Here is an 18,590-nt window from a genome sequence, read left to right as displayed (position 1 = left end):
TTTTATTAAAAAAATATTTTTTTATCAAATTTAATAATAACACCCAAACAAACACTCAGAATAATACTTTATTTAAAAATAAAATAGAATGTTAACTTCGATTCAAAATAAGACATGCTTTAATTGATAAAATACTTCTTCAAGCACTATATATAAAACAAACTTTCAAGAGCAAAGAGGTTATCAACTTTGTCACAAAATCTCTCTATTAGAGACAAAATTCGGCTAATTTTTTTTTTATATTGTGTTGTTATGGGTGTTTTTTATTAATATTATGATATTTTGGTGTAATGCACTCATATGGGATAAAAGAAATTGTGAGTAACGATTTTAAATAAGACAAAAAATAAAAAAAAGTTAATAAAAATCGTAGGTTACGATTTCAGATAAGACAAAAAAAAAATTTTGAGTCACGATTTTAATTTTTTAATTAAAAAAAATGTGATTTATGAAATCATGAATAACGATTTCTTTTGTTATGCAAATCGTGAGTAACGATTTATATTATACTTGTGAAATACACCCATTTTAACTCATATCAATGTATTACACCATTTCATCCATTATATAAAAAATAATTAACGACAAAATTCCAGTTTTTAGTCAATTCCACTCTTACTATGATCTCTAAAACTCATGTATTATTATCTGTTTCAAGTTTAATTTATTCATTATATAAATAAAATTCTGAGTGGCATTGCATGTAGTTAGATCTTAATTATTTTATTAACATGTTATTTTCCCCTCCTTTTGGTGGGAAGAAATAGTGTAATGTGGTGGTGGCAACACATTATAAACTTCAGGTTTTTTGTTTGATTCTTAAAAGAATTAACTTCAATTCAAAGAAAAAGTTAAATATATGCTTAAAAAGGAATAATTAGATTTATTAAAAAAAATAGAAAAAAATATTTTGAGTTTGAACATTTTTTACTCTTAAAATCGCAACTTGCAAATGCAATCTTAATAAATAGAAAATATTTTTAGTGAAGTATAAGAATTGTCTTTGAAAAATATATCGTTAACAAAAGAGAAAATTATCTTTAAAATAAAAAAAAAATTACTCATACATCCAAAAGCTAAAGGCTTACTTTACTTAACAAGTGCAGTTCTAAAAATTGGCATTCTAGTTATGGATATCATATATATTCTTTCATGAACATTTTAAATTTTTATTCTTTCATCACAGGTAAATTTACACTACTATATATAATCTTTTATAAATAATTTTAATATATTCTTATAATATTTAAAATCAATATTTTAGTAGAGAATAAAAAATTAATTAATATCTAATGCAAAGTATAAAAAAATAAAAAATATTAATTACCTATAATTTTTCTAATAGTTTTTTGTACTATTGACTCGACATTTTTAACTTTTATAATTTTTTATATTTTATTTATTTTAGCACTATAGTTGAGTAAGGGGGGGGGGGGGGTCAGGGGTCCTTACTTTTTCATAATCCTGTTTCTGGTCAAGGATATTCTAAATTTCTAATGCTTCTAGATAGAGTGAGAGAAAGAGAAAGAGAAAGAGAGACAAGTTTTCTTTTTCTTTTGTTTGTATCATCACAAAACCAAGAAGATGCATATAATTTTGCTGTGCTGAAGAATCAATCTTTTATTATTTGTAAGTCCTTCAACGGATATTATTATTATTATTATTATTATTAAGGGATCTTTATTTATGGCCTTCTTCTTCAATAGGTTTCCTTAGAATATTATTAATTTGTAAAAGAAGGATTTTTTATGACTAATGATTGATGGGTAAGAAGAAACCACAAAAGATTAAGGAACTTTCATCAATAGAAATAGCTGAAGCAGCATCATCATCAAAAGAAGCAATAATAGAGCAACAAGAAGAACAACAAAAACAGGTACCAAGGAAAAGAGGAAGACCAAAGAAGATTATTGTGAAAATGGAAGAGAAAAAAGCACAAGCAAGCATGGATATTATTATTAGCTCATCATCAATGGAACAAGAACAAGGCAAAGAGAACAAAGAAGAAGAAGCACAAGTTCCTAAAGGAGGGATGGTGGTTGCTTCTAGAAGCAGAGTTAGGAGGAAAAGCAAACCAACAAAAAGCAGTTAGTTTATGTATTATACATTATTATAATTTATAATTTATGATACTTAGTTCTTTTCTTTAATTCAGAAAAAAAAAAGATTGGTTCTATGGATGGTTATGTTTAGTTTTTTTGAGGAATGATTGATATCAAAAAGTGATATTGTTATTGGGAATTAAACAAAGAAGTTTCAATTATCAAAACCAAACTCCTCTTCAAGTTCTTTTATCTATATACATATTATAATATAATCCTCTATTTTTACTTAGCTTGCCTTGTATAATTTTCTATTATAATTATTTGTGCTAGAACCTTGTCGAACATTATTTTATATCTGTTAAGCAGAATTTTTATTAATTATTACTTTTTATATATTGTAATAAATACCTTTTAATAAGGGAAGAAATTCATAAAAGAAGGTGGGAGCTACTATGTGACCAACCTCTATTTGTGAGCTTGACTCTTATGCAAATGCAGTGAGAGAGAATGAAAATGACTCTCCATACAAAAGTTATGTAAGAGGAGTGGAGGTTGATTTGAGCCATAGTTCGATCATGAGAACACTCCAGATAAGGCCAAGATCCTTTCCCAAAGCTAGCTATGAAGAAAGGACTAATGGTGACCCAAGGTATGAGGATATAGTGAGTGATTTTTGTGTTTTGGGGATGAATTGGATAAGAGATTCACATGGAGGTCCAAACCAACTGAGAAGGGGTGACTTCATACCCGAAGCAAAAGGTTAGTTTGAAATAGTGAGAAGGTCAATATTTCCTACTTCGAACACCTATGAGGTTACAATGAATAGAGCAATAATAGTCTTGTTGATCGAAACAGGTTGTGTGGTATTTTTCGAGAAGATATAAGTTTGAGATGAAGATCTCAATCGGAAAAAACCAAATCGAGTAAGAGTCTCTATACACTCTAAGCATTCTCACATCTCAGCAATTTCCTGTAGGGTTCCTTCCAGTTTCTTTTTTAATTCATTTTCTTTTCTGTAAATCTTAACATTTTAAATACCTTTATTGTCCTAGTTTTCTTCATTTTCTTTCCTTTGTCTATTTAATTACTTTGCAATTTACTTTGTTCGATTAATCTTTCAATTTAAGTCATCGTCTTTACTTTCTCTTTAATTTCAAAGCAAATCTTCTTTTTTCATAATTTGTTTAATTTTGATTTGTGAATTTCAATCTTTGAATTACATTAATTAATTTTACAAATTTATTTTATTTTTCTATTGTTAAAACTTGTCTAATCGAAGACGCTTTGGTGCACTTCTAAAAACTGGTACTAGAATAGAGGAGTTGGTTTCGCTCACAGATCATTAGAATCGAACCACCATCGATTTGTCAAAAATCGACAAAACAAGTCTATTGCATAATGAAGGGAGGAGAAGTCAAGGTTCCGGAGATCATTGCCAATAGCATTCAGAAAATAGCAGTGGAGAATAACTCTGGAACATGGCTAAGCCATCCAAGCACCATCCTACACTAGTGTGAAAAGGTTGGGTAATCTTTGAAGACGAAGACAAGGATGGAAAATGTCACAACTACTCAGAGACAAAGAAGGCCACAGAGAAGAAGGGAAGCAAGGCAAGAAACAGAGCAAGCACCCAACCCCTTTGGCTTGAGCCAATTTTAAAGTGTCTTTGAAGGAATTTCAAGGCAATACATTCAGGTTCAAGAGCAATAAAAAGACTTTCAATAACAAATGATGGAGCAACAGAGAGAACAATATGCACAACTTCAAGAATCCATCAACAACATGGCTCAACAAGATAAAATCCTCAATGAAATCTACATCGTCAAGGTGTGCAAGATAGAGTCTTCCTAGAGCATAGGGACAGGGTCGAATATGATGTTAACACCCAAGCCAAGCTTGATTTTTTATGTGCTGGATTTCCAACTCTAGTAGACGCATCAAGCCCTTTAGAGAAGTTTTTGGTGAACTAGAAAAATTTGAGATGGGAAAGGTGAAGTACAATGACGAGAAATTGAGGAAAGCTATGCAAGAAAGAGGATTCTGAAAGCAAGAGCAGGAACCAAGGAGAAGCAAACCAAGTAGAGTCAAAGAAGAAAAAAAGAAAGCAAGGAGAGACCAGCAAGATGAACAAAGATTGAAAAGGTGGTGGAGTTCCTTTCTTATAAGGAAATGCATGTATGAAATAGAACATGCTTCCAATTCTCTTTATGTTCATTCATGTTATTGTGTGCTGTTTTTATTATTGTCTTGTTTGCTAGCTTTGATGATGCGTCACCTTATCTTACTTAAATTGTGTGCTTGTAATTTGAATTCAATAAAAGGGATGTTATTAAAGAAAAGAAAGTTAAGTCTATCCTATGAAAAATGAATAAGTCCTATGAAAAGTGGTGGTGTATATGCTTGATTAAGATGTGGTTCATGAACAAAAATTAGAGATAGAATGCTCCCTTAGTTGTAAGCTTAAATCGGACTTTGTGAGACCTTAGAAATAAAAGGATCCTTGACAATGAAAAGTAAGAAAGAAAAATGCCAAAACAGAGAAGGAAAGAAATCTAATAATAAGACTAGGCATCAATAACTCAAGCTTTAGATATGTGTCTGTAGTGTTTATGTTCAAAAGATGTGCTTGGACAATTAAATTTTAGGATTGTTTAGTCACCCGATAATTTGAGTTAACAAATTTGGGATTATCGATTGAAAGTCCATATAATCAAGAGCCACTTGTAGTAAAACATTTAGTAATCCAAAGAGGTTTTTGAACACCAATGTTTAGAGAAAATATTCAAGTTATATGCCTGTGGTGTGCGTGTGTTAAGGAAAGCGGCTTGAACAAGTATATTCTTAAGGGTGTCTCAACACCTAACACCTTGAACCAACTGATTCGAGAGTGTTAATTAAAAGCTTATTTTAAAGAGTCGCCTTAAGACAAAACACTTAATCTTAAATAAAGTAAGAAACCTCTTTGAGATGAATAAAAATAAATAAAAATAAGTCAAGAATCACATGATTAATGAAGTTTTATAAAGGTCAATCAAGTTAAGTCCAAGCGAGTATTCTATCCTGAGAACTTAAAAGTTAAGGTTCACTCAGGGAATAACCATCAATAAAATCATTATGCATGATAAACCTCATTAACTAGGATAGAGGTGTTTCTTCAAATAAAGACTTGCTCTTATTTTATTATCTCAACTCTTATGTTATTTTCTTTTCTTGACAAACAAAATTTAAATTTGGTGTTTTGATGCATTTGCATCTTAGCTAGTTTAGTTAATTTATAACTTAGTTTTATACATCTTCTAGTCAATAAACAAATAATTGCATGAATTATCTCATTATAATTTTTCTTTTTTTGCAGGACTCCATGGTGTGCCGTGTGGGTTGAAGCTTTGAAGCTTTGGTATGTCAGCGTACCATGGCTAAAAACAGCTCCAAATATGGACATGAGAGTTCAAGTTCTGATGAAGATGCAGATATCATTAAGTGCACGTTAGATTATATTCAAAATGATTTTCAAGTTTTGTTGAACTGCGCTACAGAATTCTGGTAGGCCATCACCCGTTAATGCAGATATGCATATAACATCATCTTTATTTTCAGCTTCTATCTTGATTTTTTGGGATCACTAGCCTTATCAAGCTGACATAATAAGAATTCACATATACACAAATTTTCAACTTCTAGTTCATGCTGTAAGAGAAACTTAGGGTGCTTGGTAAAGTTCATTACTGAAAGGAACAAAATTCGCCTTGGTCCTCTTAACCAACAGGGTGATTGAAGAAGCTCTACTTCATCGATAGTTTTTTTTTTCCCTCTTATTAGAGGATACCTTGTCCTATCTTTTTCTATATTTTCTCTCTTCATCTCCATAAAAGGATTTGATCCAAAAATAAAAAAGGAAAGAACAACTTATTCTCAGCACACAAAAACCAAATCTATTCTCCAAGACTTTATGTTTATTTGTTTATGGGGATGACTGCACTAAACAAAAGATAATTAATGAGATAATAATGTAGATGTCAATACCAGTAGCTAGCTCTATTATTTTTCCATTCTCTGATAATGAAGTTCCCTCTCAGCCGTTTTACCAATCATGAAATTCCTCTCACATGGTATAGTGCCGACTCTGAAATCAGTAACAAGTGAATCTCACATTTAATAATGTTATAAGTAAACCACCAAGGCTACCAGTGGCACAGATTCTAGCTCTTTCTTAAGTGCACCAATCTTTCAAAATATTATTCAAAACTGAGATTCCAAAGAGAAAGCAGAAATAACAGTGAAGAAATGCATAACCTATGTAACAAAAGATTACTGATCAGATATACAATGTGCTTACATAACTTCACGGATAGAATGAAACAAGCACACAGCACATTGATTGAATGAAATATAGCTGATTTTAACTTTGGTGTGGACGAAGAAAAAAATAAACTAAGTACAGCTCCTACCATAAATAAAAAGTGGTCTTCATGTAGTTGAAAACAAATGGAATCAAAGAGACACAGCTACTAGTTTAAAGAGAGAGAACTCACCACATTTTTTCACTTCAAAAATTGATACAAAAGTTGGATTTGGTGCTCTTGGGAGTGAGATTTCCTATAATTGATATTAGGTTTGTGTACAGTTTGTAATAGGCAGTCAATATCAAAAACAAATATCATAGCATATCAACAATAGTGTTTTATTTTTTCTTATATATATTTATTTTGATCCTTATATATAATAGGGCAATTAACTCAATATCGGTTTATGTATAGAAAAATAGTCTATAAATAATAATAATAAGTACCTTCTAATAAAATTCTAATTTATAATAATTTTGATGGCAATATCAAAAAAATTATTGTATAGTTAATGTTTAGTATTTTATTGTGTATGATATGGTAGATAAAAATAAAAAATAAATATAAAATGCTAGTCATGTATGTTTTATTGCTATTTTTTATTTGCTATTCCTACTAGAATTTTCTCTTTTTGTAGTGAGATCTAGAACTTGTTGTACTATCCCAAAAAAATAATAATAATAAACTATATAAAAATAAAATTATATATGAAAAAAATAGAATTAAAACTAATATTTCATACCATATATAATATTAAATACAAATTAATAATAAAAATAGAGTGGTAAATATAAAAAAATAAATCCTATGATAGTAGCACAATGGTCTCCTTTGTAAATAGTTTTATTTTGATGTAAACTTTTATTTTGATGCAAAAAATAGTATAAATTTTTTAAATGGTTTTATTTTGATATAGCAATCAAATCAATGTTCCTTTATTTTTTATTTTTTATATTAAGTTATAAAAAAATGTAATACTTGAGAAAATAAAATATCTTAATTCTTTAATTTAGAATTTATTTAATTTAGGATCAAGTTAAACATATAATTGTCGTAAAAATTATACACTATACACTACCCGCGTATGTAAAACGAATTCTTAATTATAATTTAAATAAGATAATTAAGTTTAAAATATAGAAAAGTACATGGAACCAAAAGGTTATTAGCCAAAAACTAAATAAAATCACATTAATTTATATTAATAATTAATTAATTTTAAATTTTTTAAATTCAAAATTTAAAAAATTTAAAAGATTAAGTAAATCTAATTAAAACCTATAAAAACGTTCATCTTCTCTCTCACATTAACCTAGGCCCTCTCCGCCTCCCCACTGCGACCCACTGCTCTTCTATCAGCGAGTCGCCGGAACCAACTCGGTTCCCGCCAGCCTCAGCACTCCCCATCACCGCCGCCACAACTTGTTTGTAACCGAAGAAGAATCTCTTCATCGCTGTCTCTATTCCCTGCATCGCTTGCAACACCTCCACCACACTCTCCTTCTTTTCTGCATAAATCCTCATCGCGGCCTCCACTATTTCCGGCCCTCCCTTCGGATCAACCTCCACCTCCAATATCTTCGGCACCATCCTCTTTATCTCCCTACACATCTTCGTCACCTCCACTAGCTCCTTCGACTAGAAGCAGGGACTGCATATCGCTTCACCTGTTCAAGGCCAAGGTACCCCTCCTATCCAACAGCAGCCGGTTTATAATTTCAATCAACAACTTAGCCCAATTAACCACCGTCCTACCCTGCAACTAGTTCAACAAAGTTTGGCTCAGCAACCTTTCGCACACATGCCCATGTCTTTTATCACCGACATTGCGCTTTGGGATATTAGATGCCGTTTTGATGATTAAAGAGATTGCAAACTATACACTTGATCTTAGTCAAAATGAATCCTTGAACAATTACAGAAATATAAAAAAATATTCATTTAATATGAAAAAAAACATCCTAATACTTAACAAAAGAAATATCTAGTTATATTTTAGCAAAAATAATTAAATATCTATAAAATTTAAAAAAAATTATGAAATTCTTAAAGAAATAGAGACATTCACATTTGTAATACAAAAAAAATTCGAAAAATATATAAAAGACATCCATTTAGTATGAAAAAGAAATATTCTGATACTTAGCAGAAGAAACATCCATATACATTAACTCGTAGAGATTTTGGATTCACCCAAACATATTTGATTGGTTTTTGGCTAATACCCTTTTGGTTCCTAGCATTGCTCTTAAAATATAATTTCATTGTTTTCTCTCCTTGATGTAGTATAATAATTTCATTTCAGATATAAATTAATGTATTTTGTTATATCTAAAAAACTATCTACTAGCTAACATACACCAAGATATGAATACATTTTATGAAAAAAAAATAACATAGAAAATTATTAGAACAAAAATATAAAGATCATTAATACTTTGTCTTTGTTACATATTATTCTGTACCTAATTAAATACTATAAAATAGTTATCATCATCATCTTCTAATGTAGTCCTCAATGAGTTAAAGAGTTGCATGTTTGGACATACCATATAATAATATTATATTATAGTAATAGTTTCAAACCTTCAATTTTTTAAAGCAGTATTCTTTTAGAAATTGCTATAATCATTTGCGGTTTCTTTTAGATAAGTTTGTTTCAATAAAATGTAAATTCCTATATCCATAAGAATTATTCAATTTAAAATATTCTAAAACAAGAAGTAAAACAAACACAAAGTTCATACATGATTTATTAAGTAGATAAATTTCCGTTAGATATGTTTATGCACAATTGAATCTAACTCATCAATTAGTTTTTTTTTGGTGACTAACTCATCAATTAGTTTAGTTGTATAGGTTAGTATTCTCCAATTATGTTCTAACTATTTTTTCACTAAAAAATAAGAATGATTCTAAATGAAACAATATTATTTGCTTGTTTAGAATTATTAGGCATTGATCCAAGTTGGAAAGACTGAATAAGTTCAATTTACCAATATGCAACAATAACTAGCAAAGTAACAATAGCTACGAGATCAGATCAGAGGCATACAAATCACTACAAATTGGTGATGAATAAGAAGGAATATATTCATACATCAACAAACAAAATCACGAGGATAATATTTCACAAAATGAGTTCTAGCATCAACCAACAAAGTTCCAACATCCAATTAAAAAAAAAATAAACAAGTTAATTCCTAAAGCTTTTCTCTACGGTAATGTTCTACATGCTTAAGTCTCCAATGCCAAATTTGGTGCCTCTAAGGTTGCGGCATTGGCCACAAGATTTCCATCCCTAGTCTTGACAGGGCTAACCTCAGAGAGAAGGTCCAAGCATGAGGGTGCTTCACATACCCCTTGAAGCAGGGAGTGAGCCTTACAATACCCTAAAAGAAATTGTTGAGTGACATCACTCCGATCATAATTAGCTAAAGGCCCATATGTCGACATATAATAAGCTGAAGCCTGCATCATCTCAATCAATCAATTGTATTAAGAAAAGATAAACTGAAAAGGTAGATGATTATACATACAGGATATCTAGGTAATGAAGATTGGGGAGGAGGCAACTTCCTTTTCACGTGGACAAACTCATCGAGAATCTCATAGCGTTTCCTATAGGCGAATTTTTTCTGACAAGTCAATCGTGCCAGATGCCGGCATAGACTCAACCGGCAGTTCATCAATCCAATGTAAAGCATCCTTTAAGGCGTCCTTGGCAAGGCGATGGCCATGGATGGTGGTGAGGTCGAATGGAGAGAACAATGTGGGTGCAAAGGGCTGCCAGGTTGAAGAGAACAGAGGCCTTCTCCAAATGGATGTTATGCTGAGAAGAGTCCTGTTGAGGGTTGATGGCATTATAAAATTTAAAATTTGAATAAGATAAAAAAAAACCACCAATAAAGAATTTACAGATGTCAATGCTTTTAAATTATATGCACCAAAAGGAATGCATGAACTAAGCTTCTAAATTATTGACATCTGATTTAGAAACGCAAGGCTTGGTTGTTCTCACATCAGTGTATCTAGTTTTAGAAACGTGCAATGATTTCAACAGAACTTTGAATCATTCAAATGCATCTGATACATTAGAACTTAATGGAATAAGTGTTGATCCTGTGGCAGGTCCCGACGAAAGTGGTAAAGTAATACCTCAAAGTAGCATTAATGTGTGTCAGAACAAGCTTCTTTGTGAGGATACACTGTGCTCAAAGCAAGCCGTTGATGAAGGCGGCAGAACAAAAAACATGTGAGTTCAGCTTTTGGCATCTGATTAAACTATTTACTAGTTTTTGGCCATCTGAAACCATTTTTACTGCCACTTTTTTGGGTTGAAAACACATTTTTATTATTTAAAGTGGATCTCTTCTAGAAAATCCAAATATTTTTAGTCCATTAGTAAAGCTTAAGCACTAAAGAAGATTTTCCAACTTATTCTAAAAGCTGAGATTTTTGGGTTTTACATTGCTTATCCAAATTTTCACTATAGTAGTCTTAAACCATTAAAGTTCCCTGCTGTTTTCCCGTTCGCCATTAAGAACCATTGTTCACAATAGCTTTTGACATGCGGAATTTGTAATTTCTACATTAGATCAATTACTTGTGTTTCCAAGCTACCTCTTAAGTAAGGACAAAGTGAAACACAAAAATGGAGGCAAACACCAGACAGCAATGAACACTAAGATCAGAAATGGAGGTAGACCTCCTTACAAATGAAAAACGAAAAAAAAAAAAGTGATTAGTTGTTTTCCCATTAGCTGAGAAAAGACTATTTATGGCCTTCTTCTTTAATATGTTTTCTTAGAATATTATTAATTTGTAATATATATATATATATGAGAAAAGACGGATTTTTTATGATTAATGATTGATGGGTAAGAAGAAACCACAAAAGATTAAGCAGCTTTCATCAGTAGAAATAGCTGAAGCAGCATCATCATCAAAAGAAGCAATAACAGAGCAACAAGAAGAACAACTGAACAACAAAAACAGCTACCTAGGAAAAGAGGAAGACCAAAGAAGATTATTGTGAAAATGGAAGGTGGTGGTGGTGGTGGTGATGTGGAAGAGAAAAAAGCACAAGCAAGCATGGATATTATTATTAGCTCATCATCAATGGAACAAGAACAAGGTAAAGAGAACAAAGAAGAAGAAGCAGAAGTTCCTAAAGGAGGGGTGGTGGTTCCTTCTAGAAGCTGAGCTGAGCTAGGAGGAAAAGCAAACCAAGAAAGAGCAGTTAGTTTATGTATTATACAGGTATATTATTTATAATTTATGATACTTAGTTCTTTTCTTTATTTCAAAAAAAAAAAAAAAAAGATTGGTTCAATGGATAGTTATGTTTAGTTTTTTTTAGGGATGATATCAAAAAGTGATATTATTATTGGAAATTAAACAAGAAGTTTCAGTTATCAAGACCAAACTCCTCTTCAAATATATATATATATTGAAGATTAATCTTTATCTATCTTGGAGGGTTCATAAGTATTCTAATCCTTGTTTGAATCATATATTATGTTATAGCCTATGAGTTCATAAATCTTATTAGCTGTAACTTTAATTGAAAACATGAACTTGAATGCTATATTTGAAGTTAACATCAAATTTATTGGGGCGGTGATGTTCCTCAAATGCTTTAATTTGAACTATCAATTACTTTGTGCATATATAATGATATATTGTGGTATATATTTTCTTAAATCTTTCAAACATGTCTTTTTCTTTATATTTATATCTGATTACTACCATGTCTTGGCCTCATTAGTTTGATGTTTGCATACATATTAATAATTGATTATGGGGATTCAATTTGATTGCTACTAGTGTCAATTCTTGGAATCATCTTCAAAATATTTAAATATTACTTATATATATATATATATAGACACAAACAGAGACACACACACTTTATGATTGTTTTAGTTTCTTGTCTTTGAGGGATGATTGATTACAAAATAATATATATGAGAACTTGAGGAAAGTAGAGAGAAATTATCAATTGAAATTAAAGAAGAGAGAGGATATGAATATATATTTTTGGTTAGGTAGGGTTGGCTCTACAATATAAAACATGATAATATTGATAAATGTACAGACGAGGTTGAGGTCAATGTACGTTTGTTTTCGATCTTCGTATAGCACCTTGCGTACCCTGCAGCAAATCCCTCTAACTAATATCTCAGGGACACATTCTGCATCATGATCAAGAGCACAAGATGTGACCGATCTGAATTTACGAGGTCGCTCGGATTTGGGTAGGATGGATGATTGCCTCTGACTAGCCTCCGCCTCGAAGAAGGTCGCCTTCTGGTAAAGATGAGTTACCCAGGTTTGGTCAAAAGAGTCGACATGTTTCCGTGCAGCCGAATCAGTAGGTATCAGTTCATATGCTCTACGATAAAGCTCAGAAACCTAAACATCATCATCATCAATTCATCATCATTAGAATGAAGAATAAATGTAAAATCAATCAAGAGTGAAGACTCACCGATCTAAACAATAGGGCACATCGGTGTTGTTGGAGAGCGTAACTGGCGTCGTTGTTGTTGAGTTCTTCCCGTAATTCCAGCTCGGAAGCCTGAGCGGAGAAGAGGAGGTGCAGAAACTCCGCGAAGACGAGAGTCAAATCGAGGGTGGCGACCACGTCCTTGGCAAAAACCTGCCAGAGTTGGCGGAAGAAATTGGCGGCAACTTTGAAGGCTTCCATTGCAAGGTGACGGCCAAGGGCGGTGGTACGGTCGCAAGAGGCAGCAATCTGGCTGTAGATGGCTCCGAGGTTGAAGACAACAGCGGCCTTCTCCAATTGGATGGCGCTGCGCTGCGAGGAGACCCCATCCTGATGATCAGGGTTGAAGGCGTCGTACCAGACAAAGAGAATGGGGTCGGCGTCGGAGGAGAGAGAGGTGAAGAGTCTCGCAACCATGGAAAGGCATTTAAAGTAGTGGAGGAGGCAGTCAAGTTGCATGGGAAGGGAAAGGTCCGCTCTAGGCTCCACCATGTCCCGGCGGCATTTGTTTAGGGTTTCGAGAACGCTTTCAACCTTTTGTGCATCGCCCTCCGAGTATTTTGAGGCTACCAACTTACGTAACGGCTGGTATAGCTCCACCGGATCAGTCTTCTTCAGTGGGATTGACAGCACCCGATCATCGTTGTTCATGGCGGCGTCGAATTGTGATACGATTAGGAATCCCTGAATTGGAATTGGGTTTGGATTTGCAAATTCCCCACTCCTCCTCTCCCCTTTTAACCTATTCGGGGATTTTTTATTTTTTATTTTTTAAATTATAAAAATTAAAATTTGAATAAGATAAAAAAAACCTCCAATTTATTCTCTCTTTTAACTTTGCCGCATAAAAAAGTGCCTTGTGTTGAGCGTCTCTTTCGACGACTTACTCTTTCTCTTCTTTTTTTTTTTTTTGTCATGGACAAGGCCTGAAATAGGCCCTACTCAAAACAACCCGCCCAATAAAATTTAAAATAGTACAGCGTATTCTCTCTCCCTCCCAATACTTGGGTTTATCCAAAAAAAACTAAAACCCTATACATGCTGCGAGTAACCATCCGAATACCAGGGATAATAAACATCTTATGTTATAAAAAGCTAATTTTGGATTCACTAAGGTTTGAACCCTTGACCTTCCGGATCTGGAATTCTTATACCATGTCCTAAAACCACTCATCCCAAAAGCGTAACTTGACAGGATAATGTAACACTAATAATAATATCTCTAATACTTTCTAAACCTTCATTGTACACATTGTACGCTTAGGTCATTGGCTCCCTATACTTTCTCACATGCTGCAACTGCCTATCACAATCTTTTTTATCTTAATGGCCATATTGTTAGCGCCTGATGCCTTGTCGACAGAATAGGCTCCCACCAAAAATGCTAAACTTAGAACTAATTTAACTATATCGGAACCTTCGTCGCTGATACTGTCAATCGAAACTTCAACCAAAATTGTTGTTTTTACTCCTAGTCCTTGGATATTGGTATTCAACTTCAGAAAATAAATAAATAAATGATCAAATTCAGAAAATAAATAAATAAATAAATAAATAAAAAGATCAAATTCAGAAAATAAATAAATGAATGCCCGAATCATGTGTATTCAACTAATGTTTGTAGCAACAAAGACACCTAAAACATATATAAGATAGTGAGAACAGATAAAAAAATGATATGCTATACTAAAGCAGATTCAGAACAGTTAAAACAAATAATATAGAAAATTCAAGAATAACCAAAAAATCTACTATATACATCAAAGAATTAATTTGTTGAAAAGAGAAAGATAATTTCGTATAATAAGTTTATTGGTATGAATATGAACTTAAGAGTATAGCAAATTTAATACAAACAAAGATAAACATAAAAAAATCTACTGCAGTCATCCATATGTCATCCATATAATGGGAAAGTATTAATATATTACAAATAATATCTTGTGCAATTGAGTTTTATAAATCAGCCATCAAAAGGCTAAAATCCTAAGACTAAAACTAACTGTATCTGGATGAAACACTTTTAATCTTCTAGTTCAATAAAAAGAAACACAATAATAATATTTGTGAAGTCATAGATTCCACAAATGAAGAAACCCGTGTGAACCCTGCTACATGATAATATGACAATTGCTCAATTGAGTGAACTATCATGCAGAAAATTAGGAAAAGAAATGTCATCCCAAGATTTCACACCAGAAAAGAAATGTATAGGGATTCAAATGTTTTTGTTTCAAAAAAAGGCTTTGTAAAGTAAATGTTAAATTGCAATTATTGTACACCATTAAATAAAACTGAATATAAATGAGAATCATTTTACCTTGATGGTTTTATTATTCCACTAACATCTTTAATAATCTGAATTTCTCTCCTGTTATAGTGTGCAAGGTGAAAAATACCAAAATACTCTATCAGTCAAGTGAATTGATCAATCATAGCATTAGTTCTACTAATGGTACTATTCTCAAATTCAACTATCATATAGAATAATATAGTGAAATAATTATAAATACCAGAAGATAATAATATTTATATTCACTATTCAGCAATAGCTAGTGTGGGAACATTCAAATACCAAGTTAGAAGCGCTCTAACCAGTGGCAGAGTGGCAGCTCCTCCCCAGCCACGACCTCAAATGACACCACCACTCCCTTCATCTTATTGAAGTAGTGCTTGTATCTTCTAAGTTCTATCCAACTACTTATCAAATCATTGGTAGAAAATTAATTAAGTAGCTAAGCCAGCATTATATTGGTGATAATTATGGCAGAGGTATCACCAACTCACCAACTAATTTTGCAGATAATTATATGAATTTCGAAAAAAAAAAAATTCACTCTCATATTCTTCTTACAGCTACTTTTGCTAACACAGATTATGAAACAAAAGTAAAGGATGGGAGCAAGAAATTAAATACTATCTCATAAGCGTTGGATTTGAACCCAAGCTAGCTCAGAAAACCACCTTTTACCTGAAAAGCAAAGAAATTATTAAAACATGATTAACTAAAAGTCCTCTTGAATTTGAAATCCCATAATATCAAGTTTTTCTCTCATCAAAAAGGCAGTTTCAAAACTAAATCAAATCAGAAAATAAAAAAAATAAAGCTCAACATAAACTTAATTAACTATCACCAATGACAGAAAAAAGTGATTGATCAATAAAAAGGCTTTTGCGATGATTAATTAAGTCAATATGAAAACAGAATGGAGAGAATTAATTGAATAGACCAAAGGTTTCTATAGGCAGTAACTAAGTGTGAACTTCATCATTCTAGAGACATTGGACGCTGGATATGATTTCAACATATGACATTTTTATAAATAAATTTGTTTGAATGTTTTCATAAATCAATTAAACATGATCATGTCAATTCAGATCCAACAACAGTTTTACATACTTAGCTACTTGATTAAAATTAAAATAATTTTGAAAAAAAATAAAAAAGGAAAATAAAAAGAAAATAAAGAAGAAGTAAAATCTAGTCAGCAGAGGAAGTTGTTCCAAATATGAAATTTAGTGGGAATCATTAAGAGAAGCTGCTGGCTCAACATAAATATATAGAAATAAATTAACCTGAACAAACAATTGAGCAAGAAAAAAAAGTTTCAATTGCAACCAAATATAAGCAAAAAAATGGAAAGAGAAGCTTGAATGCCAAAAATTAAATATTACTACTTTGATAACCAAAAAAAACCTTGAATTGCAACCTCATCTGTTAATTTCCAAGTTCTTGATCATGTTAATGCTTTGAAATCAGCATGTCATTGGATTCATGTTGCTTCCACACCCTGCACCACAAACCAATCCTTTCAAAAAAAAATCTATGACTTAAGATAAAAAAATTTGAAATTTTAAACGAAGCTGGAAGATAAACAACAATCAAAGATTCCAATGTGGTATTGATTTTTCAATGGTATATTCCATTGTGGTATTCATTTTCCAATGTGATAAATAACAACCATTGAACCTATCATGAAAACACCACAAACTTCAACACTCTTTTATCATGGATACAGGTGGTTGAGCATATCATGTGTGATCTAACAATGAAATATCTAAAGGTAGTTGCGGATTGTCCAAATATAGATGTGTTAGAAAATATGTAACTCAGTACAACAAATGCACAACAAATAAAAACAACAGAGTAAGCACTAACGTTAGAAATAACTAAAGTTCCAAAAAAGAAGGAAAAAAGGATTACCTGTAAGTAATTTTACCAGCGAGTAAAATTAAGACATTGACAAAACTCCATGATCAAAACTCAAAAAGGAGATACCGAACCATGTTTCACAAACAGTAGCCGATATGATTTTGTTGTCGAATACTGCAGCTCCCAGTATTAGAAAGCGAGAGCAAGAATGATGAGAAGAAAAAATTGGAAAACATGATCGGTGAGGATAATGAAAATGAACATATACAAATGATTTTTTTTTTCAAATTAATTTTCAATTCAAAATTTAAATTTTGAAACAATAAAATTTGTAAATTAAACAAAATAATAATCATTTACATAATTTATCTAATTAATTAATTAAAATAAAAAAAATAACAACCATGCAGATCTGCTCTGAACGCCAATAGATCTCACGGCTCTGTTCTGGTCGTCGCTGCTGTGCTCTCGGCTTTCACAGTCTCACTACATGTGCTCTCTATGGCCGCCACTCAGTACTTTCCAGCTATATGCTTTCTTCCACCGCTTCCTCCTCCGTATCCATCACCACACATCGATGATTACCACGAACTCCACCGCACCCACTGGGACTACCACGCCATACCATCGTCCACCACCATAGCAATCGGCACCTCATCCACCGCCGTAACCCTACCACCACTGCTGGTGTTGCCTCCACCGCGACGACTCCTCTGAAGGTTGGAGCCATCAGGTACAATGACATCCTCTGCGTTGGTGAGTACATGAACTTTATAACCTCCATCTCCAACTTAGATTAGGAACAGGAAGAAGAAACGAACGGAAGAAGGGAAGAAAAAAAAGAGGAGGAACTAACATGAAGAAGAAGAATAGAAGAAGAAGCGGAGGAACAAAGAAAAATGGAAACAGAGAATGGAGAACGTAGATGATGGGAAATTGGGAATGAATCCCTTCCTTAATTGATTTTGAATTCAAAATTTAAGGACGGGGAGTGTGTACATGTAAACTAGGCACAATGTTTAGAAGAGTAGTGGATAACAATGGTTTCATCATGGGGGTTTATATAGATAAAGATCATACATAAAAAATTTGAAAAATTCTTGAGCATGCCACGCAGAAATTTCACTCCTGAATAAACCTTCTTTTAAAAGATTGTTATAGGATAGGATAGGATAGAATAGGATTAATAAAATAGAAAATAAAAAATTAAGTTTAAATTAAAATTAAAAATAATAAAATTTTAAAGAAATTTAATATAAAATTATAAATAATATGATCATTAATTTTATTTTAAGTTTTTATAAGAAAAAAATGGTGAGTTTAACATTTACTTTTTTTTACTACATTTATAAAAAAAAATTGTGAGTTCAACACTCACTTTTTTCATTACATATGTAACTTTAATTTTTACATATATATTATATAATATATTAGAGGTATGGGTAGAATAGAATACGAATTTAGGAGTAACGTATACCCTAAACCTATATCCTATCCTATTCGATAGGGTAGATAACCCTACTCTTTTGGATTAGATA

At 31.9% G+C, this 18,590-nt stretch overlaps 2 protein-coding genes across 5 annotated transcripts; one reads left to right on the top strand and one right to left on the bottom strand.

The window, feature by feature from the left end:
• Nucleotides 1-1,426: 1,426 nt before the first annotated feature.
• On the top strand, nucleotides 1,427-4,396 carry LOC107631960 (uncharacterized). Of its 4 annotated transcripts, XM_021120040.2 has the most exons (5): nucleotides 1,427-1,629; nucleotides 1,707-2,087; nucleotides 2,544-2,804; nucleotides 2,901-2,968; nucleotides 3,358-4,396. In XM_021120040.2, the coding sequence occupies exons 2-4, from the start codon at nucleotides 1,763-1,765 to the stop codon at nucleotides 2,927-2,929; spliced, it is 615 nt and encodes a 204-aa protein (XP_020975699.1). In that variant the 5' UTR covers nucleotides 1,427-1,629; nucleotides 1,707-1,762; the 3' UTR covers nucleotides 2,930-2,968; nucleotides 3,358-4,396. The 4 variants fall into 4 exon arrangements, with proteins under 4 accessions (XP_020975699.1, XP_020975696.1, XP_020975698.1 ...); XM_021120037.2 differs by having other exon boundaries at nucleotides 1,434-2,087; XM_021120039.2 differs by having other exon boundaries at nucleotides 1,434-2,087; nucleotides 3,325-4,396.
• Nucleotides 4,397-12,244: 7,848 nt separating this feature from the next.
• Nucleotides 12,245-18,084, bottom strand: LOC107631962 (vacuolar-sorting protein BRO1-like). The gene is made up of 5 exons (XM_088508586.1): nucleotides 16,610-18,084; nucleotides 15,475-15,870; nucleotides 15,220-15,270; nucleotides 12,882-14,395; nucleotides 12,245-12,805 (listed from the first exon to the last, which is right to left on the bottom strand). Exons 4-5 carry the CDS (start codon nucleotides 13,548-13,550, stop codon nucleotides 12,389-12,391), a joined length of 1,086 nt encoding a protein of 361 aa, XP_088364712.1. The 5' UTR covers nucleotides 13,551-14,395; nucleotides 15,220-15,270; nucleotides 15,475-15,870; nucleotides 16,610-18,084; the 3' UTR covers nucleotides 12,245-12,388.
• Nucleotides 18,085-18,590: the final 506 nt, after the last annotated feature.

Source organism: Arachis ipaensis, chromosome B3 (genome assembly GCF_059453495.1).
Source record: "Arachis ipaensis isolate K30076 ecotype BB chromosome B3, ASM5945349v1, whole genome shotgun sequence".
Classification (NCBI taxonomy): Eukaryota; Viridiplantae; Streptophyta; class Magnoliopsida; order Fabales; family Fabaceae; genus Arachis; species Arachis ipaensis.
Note: the sequence above shows the minus strand (reverse complement) of the source record. Positions and strands in the feature narration are given on the sequence as shown.